The 22,463-nt window shown below is 41.2% G+C and overlaps 1 protein-coding gene across 7 annotated transcripts in view; it reads left to right on the top strand.

Moving 5' to 3' along the window:
* The window catches only part of CCSER2 (coiled-coil serine rich protein 2), a 66,341-nt gene that overhangs the window by 14,281 nt on the left and 29,597 nt on the right, over positions 1 to 22,463 (top strand). For 5 of the 7 annotated variants that reach the window (XM_077350634.1, XM_077350631.1, XM_077350632.1 and 2 more), the window contains exons 3-7: positions 1,522 to 1,727; positions 12,919 to 13,009; positions 14,827 to 14,986; positions 17,512 to 17,701; positions 21,749 to 21,832. In XM_077350634.1, the coding sequence (XP_077206749.1) occupies positions 1,522 to 1,727; positions 12,919 to 13,009; positions 14,827 to 14,986; positions 17,512 to 17,701; positions 21,749 to 21,832 (731 nt within the window). The remainder of the gene's footprint in view (positions 1 to 1,521; positions 1,728 to 12,918; positions 13,010 to 14,826; positions 14,987 to 17,511; positions 17,702 to 21,748; positions 21,833 to 22,463) is intronic. The other 2 variants (XM_077350633.1, XM_077350636.1) reach the window with 1 other exon arrangement.

Genomic DNA, 22,463 nt, shown 5'->3' with positions numbered 1-22,463 from the left:
AAAAAAAGGTTTCTTTTGTCTCCACCATCCTCAGTTACTTCCTGTCTCTTCCTGAAAGCAGGGCAAGGAAAGAGTACCACATTAAAACTCTTAAACTGTTTCTTCCTTTGTGTAACTATACTTCCTGGGTATGGCTACTCTTGTGTTCTTAAAAAAGACAAAGAGAAAGAAAGGTGGCCGCTTTTCTTCTGGTTTTTATTTCTCCAGTACCTCTGTTCACCTACTGCAATGGCCTCAGTGGTTTCTCCTGCTGCTTCATCAGGCACTGTAGTGTCTTCTGAGGGAGAGAGGGTGTTAGTCATCCTTTCAAAACCACTGTTCCAGTTTCCAATATTTGTAAAGCTGTTACATAGATTTTGGCTTCCACATTCATCAATGCCACTTCAGGTTCATCCTGCGTTGTTCCAATTTATAATGGTCTATGCTGTTGGAAACTTTTTTTCGCCTTCTGTTAGCTTGCATATAAATCGTAATGTATTTGTGACTGCTCCCTCTCACAGAACTACAGTTCATTTTTGAAGAAGACACACTTTTGATGAGCTACAGTAGTGAACGAAGTCTCTGAACTGAGGATGGTGGGCACTCCTGATAGCCAAATGGCCAAATTAGGGTTCTTTTGGCCATCCCCAATGAATCATACTGAGAGAAAAACCTTTTTATATCTTTACTGCAGAAGAAATATAGACAGAGGGAAGTTCCCATGTCTGCAGAGAGAACAATAGGACTACATCGTGTTAAATGCCTTCCCTTGGAGGTTGGGATTGCAGGATGAGCCAATAGCCTGGGGCCAATACCTCCCAATCCTCCTCCACTCTACAGCTCTTACGCCAGCCTTTCAGGAACTGCTGGCAGGGATCTGGGTCTTTGTCTGGCATCAATCCCAGCCCCCAAAGTTTAGATTGTAATGGCTTACTCATGCCTTCTGGTCTTGGTGCATAAGATAAGACTAGCTTGAACCTGCTCAAAAACTCCCTCCTCCAGCTCATGGGAAGCTACATATTGGGGAGGATCCCATATTGTTCTCTTGATAAGAACAGTCAAACCAATATGCAGAACTATAGTCAATTTCTAATAACTGCATGATCAATCAGAAGGTTGCAATCATTTTCTTTACCACCATCATTCCGTCCCCACTAGAGATGGAATGAACAACCTATTTCCTGTCTCCAGGGCTTGTGGGTAGGAGAGTACCCAATTGTCAGTGTTTTCTTCACCTAAAAGGAACCTTAGTGGTAGTGTTCCATTTTACTTGTTCCAGTTGACATCAGAGTTAACAGATAACTAGCAGTAAACTGCATGGTTCTTATCTACAAAATGCAATGATCTTTACATTCCTAAATATTTGTCATCTGATTGCAGGATAACCTCAGAGTTTATCTGCTTGAGTCAGTTAGTCCGTCATTTGTTTTAAGATTTTGCTCTTAGAAATAACATTTGAAAAGGGCCTGTTCTTCAAAATTACATTTGTGTAATGCATGCACAGTTCAATTATGGTGTTAACTTTTTTTGTGTGTGCTTAAGCAGTCGATGACAAGAGCGAAAGTGCAAAGCATCCTTCTGGGACCAATGTGATTTCCTCTGACATGGACTACAGAGCTGGCTCCTCCTTTGAGCTTTCGCCATCTGATAGCTCCGATGGAACCTATATGTGGGATGAAGAAGGACTGGAGCCCATTGGAAATGTCCATCCGTGTGGAAGTTATGACTCTTCTGAAATGAACAGTATAGTATGTATATCTCTTATGGTTCACAGTTTCTGAAATAAGCTAAAGTCAGGCTCCTGCTTGCCATCTAAATTCAGACAGGACAAAGGGATGGAGTAGCAAAGACAAAGGGAGATTAGATTTATTATTTATCATATGACACATATAAAGTAATGCATAATTTAAAGGGCACTACACTTTTGTACAAATGGATAATCACTGATCGTTTAAAGGGTTTAACGTTTAATGGTATTACTACATTAAGCTTTGAATTCTACGTTGGTTTCTATAGCCTAAGCTGACGAGCGTTGGGCTGTATACTATGAATTGCAGAATAATATACATTTGTTGATTGACTCAGATCACACCGCAGTGTATGCTTTTCTGGGAGTTAGCCCCATTGAGTGTGGAGGATAGAGGATATAAGATTGCCCTGTTAGTGCTGGAAACTTTCATAGTTGATGTGTTGTTTTATTTTTTGACTTGCAAAGTATGTGATGTTAGACATTAATACAGTGATCTTTATTAATTACAAAAGCTAGTCCTACAGTTGCTTTATAAGTTTGTTTTATCTGAAAGTTCTAAAAATGCCATGATATACTTGCACAGTGGATGCATTTCCTGCATATTGAAGTTTTCAATTAAGCTTCCCCCCATGTTGTGTGCATGGGTCCGTAGGCAGGCAGTGTACTGGGACTTTAGGGAACAGAACTAAACTATAGGACATGGAGAAGACTGCCTATATGAGTAACATGAAAAGTGCTCATTTTTTCATGACATTTCCTCGCTGACTGGCAAACCTGGCAAGCCTGTTTTGATTCCCTGCTCCTCCTCCACATGCAGCCAGCTGGGTGACCTTCACTCACCACAGCACTGACAAAGCTGTTCTAACCGACCAGGAATATCAGGGCTCTCTCAGCCTCACCCACCTCACAGGGTGTCTGTTGTGGGGAGAGGAAAGGGAAGGCGACTGTAAGCCGCTTTGAGACTCCTGGTAGAGAAAAGTGGCATATAAGAACAAACTCTTCTTGTTCTAGTGGTGCTAAGATGGGTTCTATCAAGCTGTATTGTGATCATTTGTGGATGAAGTAAATCGTGCCCATAATTTTCTTATCAATGTAATGAATTGTAGTATTTTACATTATGCTTAGGGTTAGCATTAGGCATTTCCACACAAGCACAAGCACACAATCCTGAAGTTTCCTGGGGCATTTTCAAAATTAGAACTGTGGTTTGTTTTACATGCAAATCACATGTTAATCTTGACTCTCCTGGAGTTAAATTTCTATTCAGTAATGTCTGGGGGGCTTCTCAGGTTTTTCCAGCTGTTTTCTGGCATTGTTGTTTGCTTCAAATCATGAACTGATGCAGAAAATTAGTCTTATAGCTTTGATGTAGCTACAAGACTAATTACCAGTGGGAAAATAGCCTAAAGATAATTCATTTTATAGAACTGAGAAGACAAGGTGCCATTGTAATCAGGGCAGCAAGCTTTAATTGGGAGACTAGTCCACTTAAATGTTCATTTACTAACTAGTGAAGGCCACCAATCATTAGTAGGTCACACTTGTTTACTTGAGTTTATTTTTGGTTCTGATATATTATTGTAATTAAGAATAGGGGAAAAACAGCCTTTGTACAAGTGGTAAATAGTTTTACATTATAACGTTGCATATTTCATATACCTGTATTTGGTAAAAAATGTGATTACATTTTTTGCCTTTTAACTGCTTAGTGAAGTTTTATATTACCGTATTTGCCGGCGTATAAGACGACCCCCCAACATTTCCACTCAAAATACAGTACTATGGGCCACTATGGGAAGCTGTCCCAACTGAAGTGCACCCAGTGTATAAGACGACCCCCCCCCCACTTGGAGGCATGTTTTTCAGGGGGGGAAAGTAGTCTTATACGCCAGCAAAGACTGTAGTTGCTGACTCTAGCACGGTGACATCATGCACTTTAAAAATATATATAGATTGAATGTTTGGTAGCACTATATTTGATGTGATACCTTTGTCTTAACTTTCTACTTATATTCCTGCTTCCTAGGATTGGTTATTTTGTTGAACTAAGATTTTATTGGGCTTTCCAAAAAAGTTAGGCTTTAGTTAGCTTCTGCATTATCTTGGAGAATGGATCCAAGTGAGATGTACAATTCATTACTTAGAACAGGCTTTATTCTGGGTGCTATTTAATTTTAATTTTTTAAGCCCTAGGCAAGGGTTTGTGCCAGCATGTGAAAAGAGAGATGGATGGGAAAAGGGTACTGGTGCTTTTCTATTTTAGTGCATGTGAGCTCTTTCTTTGTACAGAAGAGAGAAGCTGCTGCATAGCTTTAGGGAGGAGGACAAGAAAATGATGACAGCAGTGTTCCTGAAGGAGAGGCAGAGAACTGCCTTGATTTGCCTGGAGAATGACTGGTCACTTCTAAGTGACCTTCTGGCTACCCTTGACTTAGGGCACTGGTTTTCATACTGTGTTCTAGGGAAATATTAGGCAGATTGATGAACCTTCACCCATGTTCCTTGCAGCATTCAGCTACAAATGCTGTCTTGGTTTATGAGCTCTAATGGTGAGACCTAACAGGTGTGCATACTATGAATGTATAGGTGTTCTGTCCCAATAGTAAGATAAGTGCTCGGTAACAGTAGATGGTTTCTGAAACTGCTCCCCTTCAGCCCTGTTACAGCTAGACTTTCAGAAAGCCAAAGGAATACTTAAGCAATGGATTTTTAACCTGGCCTTTCAGGCTGACCGGGCCTGGCTGCAGCGGCATCCCACTGTAATATATCTTACTCAAACCCCTTTTCAGCCAGCAGACTACCTAACAGCATTAGAAGTCCCTAAATAATAATACTCACTCTGGCACACTTCAGTGTCCTGCCCTCAGCCTTTTTGGAAGACAGCTACCTTCATATTCCTTATTCACAATGGCTGTGTACCTGCCACATGGGAAACACCGAGAGTGTAGACCAGGGGTAGTCAAACTGCGGCCCTCCAGATGTCCATGGACCTCTGGAGGGCCGCAGTTTGACTACCCCTGGTGTAGACCATGTGCTCTTGCCCTGCTTTTACTATAATGGCATTCGCTCACAATATATTGTGCCATTGTTAGCAAGCTCCCCAGGAACAGTCCTCCATCTCGCTGCTTCTCTCTGATTTCTCTTCAAAAGCAATGTGCAACATCACAACACTCTGTAGGAGGGCATGCAGCATATGGAAGCAGAGAGCTAAATCCTAAACAAGGCTAAATTATGACAATATTAAATTATTTAGTATTGCATGTCACAAGGTTTTTTTTAAAGTTGATTTTCTTTCAAAATAAGCTGAAACGGAGTTACTGTTACCGTGATAGAAACCTCATCTGATGATAGATACCAATAATGTGAGGCAGCAAAGTACCCTTTGACTTTGAGAAGAACATTTTTGGTGAATGGGTCGTTCTCCCCCCACTGTAGAAGGCCAGGGCTCCTTTTTTATCTTCTTTTGGGAGACAGCCTCTTCTAGCTCACTACAGAGAGCTCTGCAGAATCTAGTTTCCCCCTCTGAAATAAAAGGCTTGCTTTAAGAGACCTGTGTAGTGCTGTGGCTAGATTTAAAAGGACGTTGGTTTCTTCTGGAGAGATGGTTCTGCTGGCCAAGCGTTCTTCACTCTGCTGCCTCCTAGTGAACACACGTAAGAATTGTGCCAGGAAGCTTACCTGAAAATGATTAGTGATCTGTAAATTGGCCAGTTGTTTTTAAAGCTTCAAATAAAACAAATTTAGAGTCCAGTGGAACCATTAAGAGCAATAAAGTTTTATTCAAGGTATGAGATTTCGTGCACATGCATGATCCAAGCTTCTTATCCTTACAACAGCAATTTCCATTTCACCTTCTTTTTGGCATTGGTAACTCATACTATGGCCAGGTCCCTTATAACCGTTTCAGGAACATATTTGCCAAATATTTCATATGTAAGGTAAAAATGAATGAACTGTGGGAGGGGTAGGTTCCAGTGAAGAAACAACTATGAAATAGTACAGATGCACTGGGACACCAATATGTCAATGATAAATCCAAATAGAGTCATCTCTCTTCAGTTTCAAATGTTTTTTAATTCTTACTTCATATAAGTACCAACACGTTTCGCCTGCTGGCTTTGTCAAGGGACAAATTATTAGTGTTTCAGACAAACTTCATATAAGCAAATACTTGTCTCTTGGACAGAGTGTAAGGTCATATTAACCGCAGCTACTTCTAGCTAATAGGATTAGATTAAAAAAAAATATGGGCGATGGCAGCTAAAATTCATTTGTCAGAGAGATGGTAGGTTTTATTGCTTTGCGTAGCTTGTTGGTCTTCCTTACAATGAGCAAAACAGTAATAAAATGTATAAAATAGTAAAAACTTCAATAAATTATGAAATTTAGAACCTGTATACAACCACATCCATTTCACTAACTGAAAACAAATGGAGGAGGATGTACACAGTTATAGTTATTCCTCTCTTATCCATTAATTTCTAAACTGCTTAAGGATTTTTTAACAATGTAGCCAACTGTTGCAAGTTTTTGTCATCTGTTAGTATGACTATTGATAATTCTCTATAGGGATTGGCATGAACCAGAAAAATCCAATTTGGTTCTGGGTGTTCTTGAGCCAAACACCTAAACAACCTTGCCCAAAGCCCTGAAATGAACCAGTTTGTAGAGGCTGATCTGTTTCGCTCCCTCTTTCCCAGCTAGAGGAATCCAAAGGAACCACTAAAATGACTGCCAGCCATTTCAGGCTGATAGCAAATGCCAGACCTGTCAGCTGTTAGGTTTAAATGGCTGGTAGCCTTTTGAATCCTCCATTTTACTCCCTCCTGCTTGGAAGGGGGGGGGGAGTGAAACATGCCTGTTTGCTGTCAGCCTGAAATGGCTGCCAGCTGAACCTCCAAACCAGACAAGAGTCTGGGAAATGTTCAGGGGAGGCGGTTTCCCCCAAACTGCAGTATATTAATGGGAAAATTTGGTTCATACCCTGGTTAATGCCCATCCTTAATTCCTATAGTTTTCAGAACTATTCTAACTGGCCAGGCAAAATAATTTATTTTCAAATGATGTGCAGATATCATCCTTGCAGAGGTCAGAACATAATTTACAAAATTTGATTTAATTTGCATAATTTATCCAGGGTGTTGAATTTCTACTACTTAATTAAAGAATAGCAACTTTTTACATTTGTAGTACATAGACTAATTGACATAATATTAAAGCTTAGGTTCTTGTGGTTGAATATGACAGTGAACAATTGCACAATTTCCAATTGTTTCCTGAATGTTACTTTTAGTGGTTTATTGCTTAGCTTTTTGAGGTTATGGCTACCACACATGCAGCCACACACACTCTATTTCTCCTTTTTAGTGGAGAGAGCCTTTGGGAATGATTGAATGATCTGCTTCACTGTTGCTGAAGGGATGCTTTTTTTGTGACTGTTTTTGGTTGAGTCAACCAATATCTATTTTTTTTTGTTTTTAATTTCAGCATTGAATCATGAAATCAAACAAATAATAATAATTTCCAGAAAATAGATTCAGATGGGTAGCTGTGGTGGTCTGAAGCAGCAGAACAAAGATTTGTCATACAGGGGCTAATGAACGCAAACTTTGTTTCAGTGGCCAGAAAAAAAACTTTGTGAAAAATGGATTTTATTTGACTTTGTATACATAATTATACCAGTAAAAAATTCAAATTCCAAAACACTGTTCCATCGTGAGAGCAAGCGTGCTGTAATGGTTAACGTGTCGGACTAGGATCTGGGATATCCAGGTTCAAACCCCCACTTGTGCTGAAGCTTGTTGAGTGACCTTGGGCCAGTCACCTTACTCTCAGCCTAACCTTGAGCTGAGTAGCCTGATCTCACCAGATCTCAGAAGCTAAGCCAGGCCAATGTGGAGGGAGGCAATACTTTGCCATCTCCAAATGTCTCCTGCTTTGAAATATCTGCAGGGTTGCCCTAATAAATTATGCTAAAAGAATAAAAATGCATCACATCACTCCTGTTCTGAGCAGGCACTTTGAAGCCCAAGAACTGACCATCCCAAATACCCACAAAGCATTTTGAGAGCTAGGAGTCTACCTGTGTACTAACTTTCACTAAGTTTTACTATCCAAATAGTCATCACAAGCTTCACCAGAAACACACTATCCTTCCAAAGAAGGGTGTCTCCATCCTCCATTGTTTTCAAAGGTCAAACTAAGGAATCTCTGCAGTAAAAACTGAATGGAAGGAGCAGTTTTGCAAGCCCAGCAGAACCAGTGCAGGGTACAGAGTACCAGCAGTGCTAGTGCAATCACAGTGCACAGCAGAATCCAGTACTATTGTGGCAATGCCGGCTGATGTCAAGCACATAATAAAAGTTCAAGCTGTGTGTGTGTGTGTGTGTGTGTGTGTGTGTGTGGCCCCAGCAGCAGCAGGGCACTGTACAGTGCCCAACAAACGCAGAGCCATTGGGGAAATGCTAGGCGATGTCAAACGTAGAATGTTAGTCCAAGCAAGGGGGAGAGTTAGAAGCCCAGCAGAACCAGTATAATGAGAAACATGTGGAAAAGAGGGAGAAAAATCAAGAGGGAAAGGTTTTATCTTACTGCTTGCAAGATCTGGAAGAATTGAATACAGGACAAGGAAAAGAGAAAGCCTAGATTATTGGGGTAAATGACCAGCATGTTGGCAATTTTTGTATCAGCTATTAACATGCTGGCTTGGTTATACAATCTGCTAAGCAAATTTGTATCAACTGTAGTGTTTGGACAGCCTTCAAAGGCAACCCTATACAGAGCAGATTGCACTAATCTTAATATAGATGTTACAAGGGCATTCATCATAGTGGCAATATCTTTGCTGTGAGGGGCTGATAATTTAGACAAATATAGCAGTAGATAAATAGTCCTCTTTTTTTGTCAGGATGGGGCAGTTGACAAATTTGGGGGGAGGCGTTAATCCTTTTCTGACTCTGAATAGATTACCTAAGCATCTACCCATCAATTTAAGGAATGCTTCTCTGAATTTTTTAGTAGATTGAATTCTGTGTGGTTGAGACCACTTCAATGCTTAGTAAATTCACTAGTGGAGACTAGATGGCAGCAAAGGAACATTGTTGTGCTGTTATTTAGAAGATTAGTTTGGTGGCTTAAACATTAATCAAGGCATACAGGATGTCTGCTTTCATGTCTCCCCTCTCTGTGCAGTCAGATGTCCAAATATGCAACTCAAAACACATGTCATTAACTTTAGGCATGTCTGCTTACATTGAGCAGCAGTTTGGACTACTAGTGCGCTACCTGTCCCCCGAACACTTGGCCACAGTAATCCATGCAACGGTCACCTCCAGAATAGATTTCTGTAACTCGCTGTACGCGTGCCTACCCTTGTCCTTAATCTGGAGACTTCAGCTAGAGCAAAATGCAGCTGCTAGGGTCCTCGCTGGCACATCTTGGAAGGCCCACATCCAGCCTGTGCTGAGGCAGCTGCATTCGTTGCCAATTGCTGTCCGGATCCGGTTCAAGGTTTTGGTTTTAACCTTTAAGGCCTTAAGCGGGTTGGGACCCACATACCTGAGGGACCGCCTATCGCCCTATGCCCCCCCCGCAGGGCCTTATGCTCTGCGGGTGAAAATTTGCTGGTCATTCCCAGTGCCAGGGAAGCATGCCTAGTCTCAACCAGGACCAGGGCCTTTTTGGTCCTGGCCCCCACCTGGTGGAACAAGTTCCTGGGTGAGCTGCAGGCCCTGTGGGATATTTCAGTGTTCTGCAGGACCTGTAAGACGGAGCTTTTCCACCAGGTCTATGGTTGAGGCTGGGGCTAGCAAGGTAGATTGACATACCCCACGGTTTGAGTAGTACATCATCAGACCTCCTTCTCCACCCCGCTAGTAGTGGGGATCGAGATTGGGTTTTCCGTTATGTTGAGTTTTTATGTCTTTTAACTAGCTTCAAAGCCCGTTCCTAAGAACGGGCCCTGAAAGGGTCCCCTCCCCTGGTCCCTGGCCAGGCAGCTTAAGGTGGCCTTGGGCAGCAGGTCACAGCCAAATCAAGTGGGGTGGGCGGCTCATTAGCAGGCCCGTGACAGAGCTCCTTAGCAGGCAGTCAGCAGGCCCTTGTGAGCAGGCCCAGCCTAGCAGGCCAGGAGGCCCTCGTTAGCAAGCACTCCACCATGACCCTTTGGCCAGAGCCCTTTCATCTGCTGCTGGCTCCAGGCACTGAGGCGCCTGAGAGCAAAGAGGCTAGAGTCCAGAGTTGGAGGGTGGGAGCCGCAGGGGCAGGGCCAATCAGGGCAAAGCTCGCTGCACCCTGATTGGCCCTATTCCAACTTTGACAGCCGGACACGTCCCACCCCCTAGGCTGTTTCAGAAATATATGGAACAACAACAACAAATAAGGATGGGTGTTTTAATGGGGATTTTATAAGACGCTGTGATCCGCCACGGGTTGGCCAGGGAGTGGTGGGGAATAAATCGAAAAATAAATAAATAAATAGCGGAATCTCTGGTTTAACTTATTTTGTCAATTGCAGGAACCACGATTCTAGTAGTGATTTTTTGTGCCCCTTTGGCCCTTTTTGTGTCCTTCTGCTTTTTCCAGCTGTTTCTTTTTTAAGTACAAATGATAGAATACATTAATTCCAAAATCATTCATAGAAAGTGGCCAGATGTTAAAGGAGTTGCCACAGTACAGTCAAAATGTGTACAAAACAGGAGGTGTGGTAGGCAAGGAAAATAGTCTAATGTTTTTTGTTTGAGTATTCCAGAGGGTTTTTTTTTCCTCCTGGCATAGAAATGTCAAGCTCCTGATGTACTAATTCTTGGCTTTTAGCAAGTTTGACTGCTGCTCCAAAACTCTGCAGGTTGCTTGTAATTTTTAGGTATCCTAGGGCTTGCTGGCTTTTTAGAGATACATCGATATTTGCTTCTGCTTCAGGTAAAAACTTGCTTTAGCAGCAAGAAACTTCTTTATATTTTGTTTCCATACATATTAAGACATCACTTGCATCTTCTTCCTGTTGTTTAAAGATTTGCTTTTGGCAACAAAAATGTAGGACTTCAGAGGTCAGACCTTGCCATGCTGCACTAGTATGAGTCCATAAAGAGAAAGACTGATGTTTCTCAGGTTCTCATCCGCTTTGATTCCTGTCTTAAAGAAATGAATCTGATTGAGCACCACAAAATCATTAACTGTGCCATTGTAAACACACGCTACAGATACAGCCTAGTATTTTTAGATTCTTCCTAAAATGTTTCTAATTATTTAATTCATGATTTCTAGTTCTGATGGCTAATATAAAGGTAAAGGTAAAGGTATCCCCTGTGCAAGCACTGGGTCATGTCTGACCCTTGGGGTGACGCCCTCCAGCGTTTTCATGGCAGACTCAATACGGGGTGGTTTGCCAGTGCCTTCCCCAGTCACGACCGTTTACCACCCAGCAAGCTGGGTCCTCATTTTACCGACCTCGGAAGGATGGAAGGCTGAGTCAACCTTGAGCCGGCTGCTGGGATTGAACTCCCAGCCTCATGGGCAAAGCTTTCAGACAGCTGCCTTACCACTCTGCGCCACAAGAGGCTCATGATGGTTAATGTTTCTTGTGGAAAACTGGAAAAACAATCCAACAAATACAGAGGATGATAATGCCATTTTGGCTTCCATTTTGTTAAGAAACATACTACTAATGGTTTTAAGAACAACACGAGTGCAGTTTCTAGCACACTTGGATCTGACCTTCAGCATGTGCATAATAAACAAGCTGGTACAAAGTGCCTATTTAAGTGCAGATGGGTCTTATTCATGCTGCTGGTTGACATTTATCCAAATAGATTTTCCAGCAATTTCCAGTTCATCACATTTTTGAGCTTCATTTGGCTAGTTTTGCCTGCCTTGACTGAGGAGATGGAAGAATAGTAGTTGCACAAATGCTAGCAGTAGCATTGGTTGTCACCATGACAACTGGGATAGCTGGCCCTTGTGATTGTGGCTTCAGAGAGACTGAAGATGCAGGCAATGTCAGTGGCTGCTGCTTCCTGATTGGACAGCAAGTTTATTAGCCTGGAAGGCCTCCCTGACTTTGACACAAGGTTGTCATGGTACCAGCAATACTAGACCCAAGCCCAGCCTCTGCTTGTGGCTCCTGGTCTTCTCATAGAAGTATTTTTACAATTTGTCCTCCTTTTCTTTTTTGAAGGTATGGACATTACACCATGCTGGTTATGTAGGGGGCAGGGAACTCTGTGACATACAGGGGACTTTGTTGCCAAATTTTGAGCTGCCGAGAACTAGAAATTTTTATTTTGCAGTTATTGGTCCTTTTTTCTCCCATTTGAAGGATTGCTGCCATTTTTATGACCAGGATCTTCTGGACTGTTCTTTGTAGGCGGTAGTAGTTTTCAGACAGTGGGGGGAAAAATTTCACTTCTAATTCTAATTCTACCTCTTGTGTGACATTGAACTTAGCATTGTTATGGCCAAGGGAAAAGTGATCACGGTTTGGATCAGATAATACCAGTTTCAGTACTGTTTATCTGTATTGTGTTCTACCAGTGGACTTCTTTTTCTCCATTTTCCTTTATCTTAATGATGCAAGGTTAGAGTCAGCCAGATTTCTTAGTAAATGTAAAATACAGGACTACTCAGTCTGTTGTGATAGATGCATTTTGGTGGTTTTAGTAATGGGAAGTAATGTATCTTTAAGCAAAGATTTTCCAATTCAATATATTCTACTCAGGTATTGAATAAAATTGAATATGCAATGATGTTATGCCAGTAACCTATTTAAAAAACACAACTTCAAAAGCACATAGATAAATATTTCCATGTTTTGCTTTTAAATGCCTCATTCTGGGAGTATGATTTTGGAGGTGTTTCTACTGAAACCTTTGGCCTGACTTCACTGTCCATTCCTTAGCAGTTGTTCAGGATTGAACATGTTACACATGATGTGTGTGTTTCTCTTCTCAGACTGTAGAAATGCCAAGGAAGGCTAAAGGAGCCAAGTGTACTGAAATTTCTCCAGAATTCTGAGTAGATAATGTGTCTTAAATTTTTGCAGTTGGATATCTTCTTATTCTGGTTTGCTAATGTCTCAGGTGACTGGGAAGTAAAATCACTGAGTAAAATATGAATAGTACAGATAAGTGTACATTGAAGAAGTAGGTTGGAATATATGTATTTTTGCAGCATGTATTATCGTTCCCTTACAGGATATCTTGAATAACCTTGATTCATGTGATCTTGAAGATGATGATCTTATGCTTGATGTTGACTTACCAGAAGATGCGCCCTGTGATAATGGTTAGTGAAAGAAATCTAATATGTTTTAATGCATAAGTCTCCACTTGCTTACCCACCCCACTGCAGTCCTTGAACTCAGGATTCTCTGAAGGCTGTCAGCAGCCATACGAGGTCCCTGTTCTTGGCTTCTGAAAAATACTACTTGTTTCTTCTGAAGCATCTAGTTTGGGAGAGAGTTGAGCAAATTGCATTTCCACTATACCTTAAAATGATCCCCTGAATTTTAATTGCTTTTAAGGAGTGTTTCCTGCTCACTAAGTAATACAGTTTGCTCTGCATCATATTTTAACTAAACATTTAAGCAAATGAATGGCACGTGATGCTTAGAAGAGCTTTGTCACAGAGCTATAGAAGCTCTCCATAAAGATTTTCTGATGTTTTGCACTAAAACTGTTACCTGTTGAATAGCTTATCAGAATGTGATCTAGATTTAAGAGTGCTTTAATGCAGGGCCGTGGAATATGTAAACATGCTTTGAGTCTGTCGATAATGATTAAAAACCTTCTTTCTAATACAAGCAAGGATGTCAGAATAGTTCTTAGGCTTGTTATTTTCCTTGTTCCATTTTTAAGACTGGGGTGAAACTTGCACTCTATTTATAGCAGCTGCTCTAGTGCAACAAGTATGTTCTCTGTGAAGGAGGACGGTAGTTTTAAATCACAGGGTCAAACTGGGCTCACTTCCCAACAGTGCGCAAGAAAGGGATGGGCAGGAAGGAAGGCCTGTTTACCACTCTTATGCAAAACTGCTGCCTACTCAGTCACAGAGTAAGAGACTGCTCTGTTATGAAAAGCTGCTTGTAGTCAAGGGCTAACAATGTGAAGACAAAGCATTTGGGTAAGTTTGAATGCCTAAAGGGTTTCTTGGAACTTTGCTTGTTTGTCTGAAATGTACGTTTTGGGGTAACTTAAGTAGCTGCCAGATAAAACTTTCACAAACCAACCTTCTGCCAAGTGACAGAGCTATTTTAAAAATCTGTTTCATCTTGTGCAGAAGAAGAAAACTGCCTTATGAATTGAAATGCTGTGTGTCCGTTTAAAAACTTCTTCTTGGAGTGTTAAGTTTCTAATAGTAGCAAGAGTATTCCTTAGCATGAAATACGAATGCATTCTAAAGTCATCAGTTCAGGACTTTTTTCCCATTTTTGCAAACTGAAGTAGTCCTTTGCTTAACTGAGTATTCCTAGTATTAAATCATGGCTGTTTCAGATTTTGGGTATTCTGAAGGTGAATTTAGACACTTCAGTTAATGTTGGCAGAGTAACTGACACAGCAAACGCATACAACCTGACTAAAGTGTAGATAAACTTTATTCAGAAACTAATATACTTGATAGTGAAGAGGAGAGCCAGAGATGATGTCTTAACTGCATCACCAGCTGAGGGAGAGAGTAAGTGTGGAGCTTCCAAGAAGAAACAGGATATTGCAATCTGAAGATAGACAAAGAATGTCCCTTACAGAAGAGAAAATTGCTAACCTCACTGTCCTGTCTAATTGTCTTCTTGTTGCCCTCTGAAGGGGCAGTCCTCTCTTCTTTTTTGCACATCAGACATTGCCTGTTCAAACATTTAAAACACAATCTACCCTTCCTGTGCATAAGGATGTCCATAGCAATAATTAGAAACAGAAAACATTTCAATATTATAAAAACAAAAGAGGCAAATAATTAGCAGCAGTTTAGTAACAAACGTATATACATCACCTGTTGCCAGTAGCATTTCTTTCTATATAGTTATCAGTAATGAACAGCTCCTTTCAATTTGAGTGGTAATAGTTCTTATTGTAGACCAATGTTAAGAACCTTTCTCCTAACTCCAGTGGATTACGAAAATATGAATCGTTATGAGCGACCGGAAAGAAATATCAGACAACAGAAGGAAGGGCTGTGGAAGAGGACACCACAACGCTGGACCACTCAAGAGCACTATCATCTTGGCCATACCGACCACTATCACCATGGAAGAAATGATCTTAACAGGTAAGGGGGGGAGAGAGAAATTCCATTGGTGGTAACTGTATAGTGGTCTTACTGCATATGGTGCTCTACAGATCATCATAAGCACAGATTGAGCTTCTTCCCAAAGAGGTATAGAGTCTAAATCAGGATGCATGGGGGGGGGGGGCAAGATGGAAGACTCAGATTTTATTTGGAGAAAATAGTCCTGTCAGTGATGTTTTCATCTAGAAGCATTTTTTTAAATTGGCACCTATTAGTAATTGTGGGGCTCCCCAGATTATTGACAGCAGGTACCAAGGCACTCAGCTGTACCTCCTGACATCTACAGAAGGTGGGCAGAGCCATTGTAAAGTAGGATTTCTTAATGGATGCCTTTGTTGAAATCAAAGCGCTTGCCACTTTCAGGAGGACTGGTAAGCCCCTGGCTTTCTTCATTCATTATGTGGTTCCATTCCACCTTGAGGCTTTCCTTCTTTTTAGTCCCCAGTCTTTTCTTCCTTCTGCCCAGCTATCCTTAATTTCTTTTTATTCACTCTTTCCTTTGCTCCCCACTTGGACTTTCCTTCCTTTCTTTTGACTTCCACCCATCTCTTCTTTGAGAATGAGCTTTTATAACTTTCTTTAACGGGAAGACGTTTTGGGAAACACCTCCTGCCCTCAACACGAGAGACATTTAAATGCTATGAGTGTCACCAAGAATATTTGCCAGTCAGTGTTGAACATGGAATAAAATGAGACTGAGAGAGTGATAGTGATGGTGTAGAGTTTGACTGTTTCTTTTTCATAGTTTCTTTTTCAAAGCATGGGGAGAGCTTTCTTTCCAGTCTTAGAGTTTGGGGAGATGGGCTGTTGCAGGCAGGGAGATGAACAGTCAGGAGTAGAAGCCTGCCCCTTCCTTTTCCAGGCTTGCTATCCTCCCAGTTTATATCTGTAGAAGTGTGCTTGTGTATGAAAACTTATGTCCTCAGTCAAACTTTGTAGGTCTTAAAGGTGTCACTGGACTCAAACAGCATCCTACCAGTGGTTAGATCATGCCTCCAACCCAAAGTACAAATAATATTAACCTTGAGAGTCCAATGGCTGAACTTCGGACAAACTAAAGATCGACTCTGGGCATTGTAAAAAATGAAGTCAGTCAATGTCCTTTGATTTTATCAGTAAAGACAAGTTTATTATTCTCTTGTCAAAACTGGGTTTTAATATTCTAGGGATTTTATGGATGATATTGATTTATATTTTTATTCTGTAAGACGACTTTGTCAAGAGAGGCGGGATATAAATTAAATTATAAATAAATAAATATCCTTTGATTTTATCAGTAAAGCCAGAACAGAATTTCCCATTTTCTGCATACAGCTTCCATCAGTGGCTTATACCTAATTATCAAACATATTATATACAAGTATAAAATACATTCATATTTTTCAAACACAACAATATATATCCAAGTATATGTAGAATCCCACCTTAGTAACTTTTAAAATGATTTTCAAGTTTACTCAGTATTGTCTTCAAATTTCTAAAAAGTAAAATGGTAAGGATCTCTAATGGCAAGTATATTATTTCCAAAATCATCTCCTGTTCTTATTTGTAGATATTGTAGCACTATAATATAATTATCTCAAAGTATACTGTAGCAATCTTCTCCATAAAGGTGAGATTCCACATATATTCTGTACCTGGGACCCATTTTGCATTAGTGAAAAAATCAAAGGACAGAATAATAAAATGTTATTTTTTATGACAGCCAGAGTCTATCATTTTCCTTCTTTAATGGAACTTTGGACAAAGCAGATTCATGTGTTCAATGTGCTTGCCATGTGATTCTTCTGCAAAATATGGAAGGAGATATTGCGTTTGACTCAGTTTCTTAAGGCAGCCATTTTTATGTCCTTACCCACCCCCTCTTAAAATTTTAAGAATATCAGCAGCCTCAAAAAAGTCGGGAACCCCTGCTTAATATTCCCATTTCTCACTGTTTCATGAATATCCTTTAAAATTAATCCTTTAAAAAATGAATGTTGCATCTATACACACTCACTCGATTATCATAGTGTGACTTGCTATTGTTATCTAGCAAATCTGGTTAAGGAAGTGCATTTTTGGTTTATTCTTTCTTGAAATGATGCTTTTCTTGATCATCAAAAAGGAATTCACTAGCATTGTTAACTCTAATTTAAATATGTAATTTGGTTCAACCCGGGGTGCCCAACCCCTTTCAGCCTGTGGGCACCTTTGGAAATCTGACATGGTGGGCCCAGCCATAGAATGGTTGCCACCACAGCTTACCTTTCAGTCACACAGTGGCTATGCACCACCAATCAGATTTCAAGTGGCTAATAAGAAGGCTTGCTGGGCAACTGCCCCACCTGGCCATACCTGCTTTCTAAAAGAAAAATCCCTGTAGTGTCAGAGGGCACCATAGTGCTAACAGGCACCACGTGGGGGACCCCTGATTTAAACTAACACACAAGTTTTCCTAACGTGTTTTCTTACTAAAGAGCAATAAATGGCTGTTCTTAACCCCCCTCCCCAACATCTTTCAGGACCTCCAACTATTTAGACTCTCCTCCTGTGGGTCACCTTGAAGGCTATGGAGCACCATGCTTGTATCCACCCTTTATGGGCTTGCCGCCAAACACTGTGATGCTTGATGAAATGACCCTCCGGCATATGGTTCAAGACTGCACTACTGTGAAGGCTCAGTTATTAAAAATGAAAAGGATACTTAATCAGGTTGGTGAGACACTTTATATGTTATGTCTGTCCTGTGGATGTGCTTAGCTTAAACGGTTTGTAAGAATACTTTCCCATACAATTTTTGTCACCGCGGCTGAGAAATGCATGAATTTCTGTATCCTCTCTGGCACGAAATAGTAGTAGAAAGCTGTTCCCTGTATAGTTCTTGTGGTGTCTGTTGCTACCTTTTGAATTTAGCCTTCTCAACAACATAGTTTTTAGGGTTGATTGGCTTCTCTGTTGTATATTGGAATGTCATATACACTTTGTCCTTATTGTGTGAGGCTTGTTTTGTGCTTTTGAGAGAATAGTTTACAGCACTGTTCTGATAGGTACATCTCTGACCAGAGTAACCTTTGCCAGTCATTCCTGTGAATTACACATTCTGCCATTTCTTTTATACTACTTCTACGGGAGGAATTTAGGCCATGTGAAAGACAGAACTATTTCTGAGGGAAGTAGATGAATACAGCAGAGAGCAACCTGCTCTTGAGGAGAACCCTTTTCTCAACAGCTGGCCCTTTGTTGTTGAAAGGCAGAGATCAAATAGGAAGGGGATGGTCTGTTCAGTCACTGAATCTCACACCTTTTTTCCTGAGAATAATTGCAATTCACGTAGAGAAGTAAAATGTCAGGAAATTTTGAAGTTATGTAATGAAATTTGGGGGAAATTTGAAATAGGTGTAATACTTTCCCAGCCAAACATCTATTACTGATTTTAAACTATTAAATGCATAATTTATATCTTAGTCTATAAAATTGGGTGAACAGAATTTAAAGGTGTAAAAATGGCAAATATGCTCCATACATGTGAGAGAGCTGCAAGCTGCTGCACCCTATGCTTCAATCTGTAGCACATGTTTCTGCCATGCTGAAAGACTGCAAGGTGGAGGCAGGGGAGCTGAAGGTAGAACACAAATTCTGGGGAAAATAAAACAAGTGTATTTGGACAGAAGCATTCTCATATGATCACATTAGGTAGGATTGCCCACATATTTGAACATTTAAACTTTATACAACTGAAAACTCTGAGTACTTTAATGTAATTAAAGAACCTTATAACATATGGCTGGCTGAAATTACTTACATTATTTATACTATCCTTGAAAGTGATCTCCTTTTTCCTTAACGTTCCAGCACTGACTGTGTGGGGGAGTTCAGATCTTATGAATGTTTGTGACATCATAGATGACGAGACCCTTTTGAATAGCTGAGCTTAGTGTTCTGTGTTCCTAAATGCAGCTATGTAGCTTTTGGTCAAGGAGGTTATGTTTCTTTCATCTACTCTGGAAAATATACTCAGGCTTCGATACAGGCCGTCTGGACAAAAAGAAAAAGTGGTAAATGATGTTTAGTACCGGAGTGCATCTAAAAATATATATATTCTTCATCCAATGTTCATAATCCTTGATATTTATGACTTCTGCATACCTTAGCACAAAGATAAAAAGATTTAGATGCTCTTCTATTTATTTCACATGGGGTGCAGCTCTGTCTGATTCTGTTTGTCACCTTTTCCAGCTGATTCAGTTCCTGAACAGGTATGTGTATGATACATGTACGTACTCTGTGCAATAACACAACATTTTCAGTTTTCCACGGTATAGACATTTCCATTGCAGCTTTATAATTTGATATATGCAGGTGATACCCAGCTATTCCTCCTGATGGATGGCCCTCTGGATTCACCCCCAGAATCTTTAGCCAGATCCCTGGAAGCAGTGATGAGATGGGTCAAGCAGAGTCACCTAAAGCTCAACCATCAAAGAAGCCCTATGGCTGGGCAGGAAGTATCCAAGCGAGGAAGCGTGATTGCCCAACCTGGACGGGGTGCAGCTGTGAGTGGCCCACTTGGCCCCAAATCTAGTTGTGACCCTAGATGCCTCCCTCTCTATGGAGGCACAGGTTGCAAGAGTAGCGTGGCTGGCATTCTTCCACCTGTGCCAAGCCAAGGTACTAGTACTCTACTTGGCCCCTAAACACCTAGCCACAGTGATCCATTCAACGATCACCTCTAGACTAGATTTCTGCAATTCACTCTATGCAGGCCTGTCCATATCCCTGATCCGGAAACCACAACTGATCCAAAGTGCAGCAGCCAGACTCCTCAGAAGAACACTTTGGAGGGCTCACATCCGGCCCATACTCCATAGCTGTAGTGGCTTTCAGTTGAATACCAGATCAGGCTTAAGGTCTTGATAATTACCTTGAAGACTATACACAATTTGTTTCCAGCATACCTGAGCGACCATCTCTTTGCTTAGACCCTCCAAAGAGTGCTACGCTCAGCCAATGTCAACTAGCTAGTGATCCCTGGACCCAAGGAAACACAGTTGGCCTTAACTAGGGCCAGACCATTTTCTGTTGTGACCCCCACCTGGTGGAACGAGGTCCCAGAGGAGATCTGGGCCCTGTCTGAACTATCACAGTTCCACAGCAAAGTGTTTGAATGGGTGACCTCCAAGGAATACCAGTATTGTGACATGGAGGCAAGCAATGGTAAACCACTTCTAAATGTCTCTTGTCTTGAAAACCCTATGGAGGTCACCATAAGTCAGCTTTGATTTATTAGCACTTTATATCACCAATAGGAGTAATTGTTATAATCCCAGTTTTGTTAAATGGCCCAAATAGATTTTGAATAGGATGCATCAGTTGTTTGGGAGAAAGAAGGTGGAGACGGATTTACAGTGCAGTCGAAACAGAGTTATGCCCTCCTGTTCATTGAAGTAAGTGGATTTTGAAGCATGTGCTGTGGATTGCTTTGTAAACCACTCCAATCCCACCACTCCCAAGAGATTAACAGAATCTAGTCTCTAATTAGATTTGTGTGTCATGGTGCTGGAACAGGTTGAGGAAATATGCATGCAACAACTGTTTGTATATGTAGTTTCACATCCAGCTATAAAAAATATACAAAAGCCTGATTCCACAGAGGTATGGCTGCTATAGCCAGTTTGGTGTAGCCAGTTTGGTGCAGTGGTTAGGAGTGCGGACTTCTAATCTGGCATGCCGGGTTCGATTCTGCGCTCCCCCACATGCAACCAGCTGGGTGACCTTGGGCTCGCCACGGTGCTGATAAAACTGTTCTGACCGGGCAGTGATATCAGGGCTCTCTCAGCCTCACCCACCCCACAGGGTGTCTGTTGTGGGGAGAGGAATGGGAAGGCGACTGTAAGCCGCTTTGAGCCTCCTTCGGGTAGGGAAAAGCGGCATATAAGAACCAACTCTTCTTCTTCTTCTATCTGGACAGGAACATGTGGCACACCTTTGGGGAGACTAGCAGGAATGGGTATGCACTGATTTGGAAAACCAAAATACCTGCTCATAGACAATATAACCAACTCATTAGAACAGCTAGGATGGGGTCAATAATTCTGTTCAATAGTCTGGCCTCTCTTATTATTCAGAATGACTTCCAAAGCATTAAAATGCAAATAAAAACCTGGGCTTTAACACCCCATTCCCTTGACTTTAACTGTATGAATTCACTTTTAGCTTCAGTTGCGGATTGTATTACTGGGTTATATTTTTGCATCCTTGCAATTTTTGCTACTTTACTAGCTGCATCGAGTCTGAGGAGATACGTTGGGGCATTAGCAGTTAAAATAATCCATCTTCCATACTACTGTAGAACAACTTCATGTCTACTATGAGAAGCCAAAAACGGTTCACTTTACTGTCACGCTTTTTGGAACAGTTTAAGGCTGACCTGTGTCGAAGCTGTATTTCTTCAGACTACAAATGGGAACACCTCCATAGATAAATGCCTTAAATGCCAAACTAGAACATCAGGAAGATGGATTTTACCCTTGTCTCAAATATGTTTTTGTCTGTTTTATTATTGGCAGGTTTCAGTAGTTGGTTTTATAAATCTGTGATGATTGAAACAGAAATGTTGACCCAAGGCTTACTAGTGGGAATTCACTGTAGGTCTCCCAACTGACACTTCTGGCAGCTATGGAAGAATTTATTGTAGAATTAATTCAATGATCATTTCTGTGTGGCCAACAAATAAACAGGGGAAACTTTTCTCTCTTGTAGAATGATGAAAATGTGTCACTCCACAACATCACTCTTTCACTGCCTCCAAGCCCAGATCCTCAGGAGCCCGAACCAATATACAAGGTAAACATATTTGTAGTAAAGTAGAACCTTTTGAATTATTGGCATCAATAGAAAACTGAAGGGAACATGTGCTTAGAACTGATTCTATGGAGTTGTTTTGTGGAGAAGGTAAACCACAGTGAATGAACTGGATTGGAGCCTACAAACTGTGAGTGCAAAGAGTTTGTGGAGGAGCATCATGTGTGTCTTCTTCCCCAGTGGATCCATGTAACCAAATCCACTTCTGATCCTCACATCAGCCTTCTGTGCTGTATGGCAGTGGTCCCCACCTTTTTATCACTGGGGACCACTCAAAGCTTGACAATTTTACTGAGGCCCGGTGGGGGGGGGTAGTTTACTCCTCTACTCTCAACCACTGCCCTAACGCTCTCTGATCGCTATGGTAATGTTTAAACATCCCTTCAAAATAAGATACAGACACGTCACAACAATGAACCTAAGGAACATTTTATTTTCATGGAAATTTTAACTCATGACAATGACAAATCAATGGGAACCTTGAGCTTGTTTCTTTGCAACGAGATAGTCCCATCTGGGAGTGATGGGAGACAATGACACCCGAAGTGTGTTGTAAAGGGCCAGGGGGGAGGAGATGAAGTAAAGGGCCGGGGGGGGGGGAGAAGGCATGCTT

This window comes from Paroedura picta, chromosome 8 (genome assembly GCF_049243985.1).
Source record: "Paroedura picta isolate Pp20150507F chromosome 8, Ppicta_v3.0, whole genome shotgun sequence".
NCBI classification, from domain to species: domain Eukaryota; kingdom Metazoa; phylum Chordata; class Lepidosauria; order Squamata; family Gekkonidae; genus Paroedura; species Paroedura picta.
Note: the sequence above shows the minus strand (reverse complement) of the source record. Positions and strands in the feature narration are given on the sequence as shown.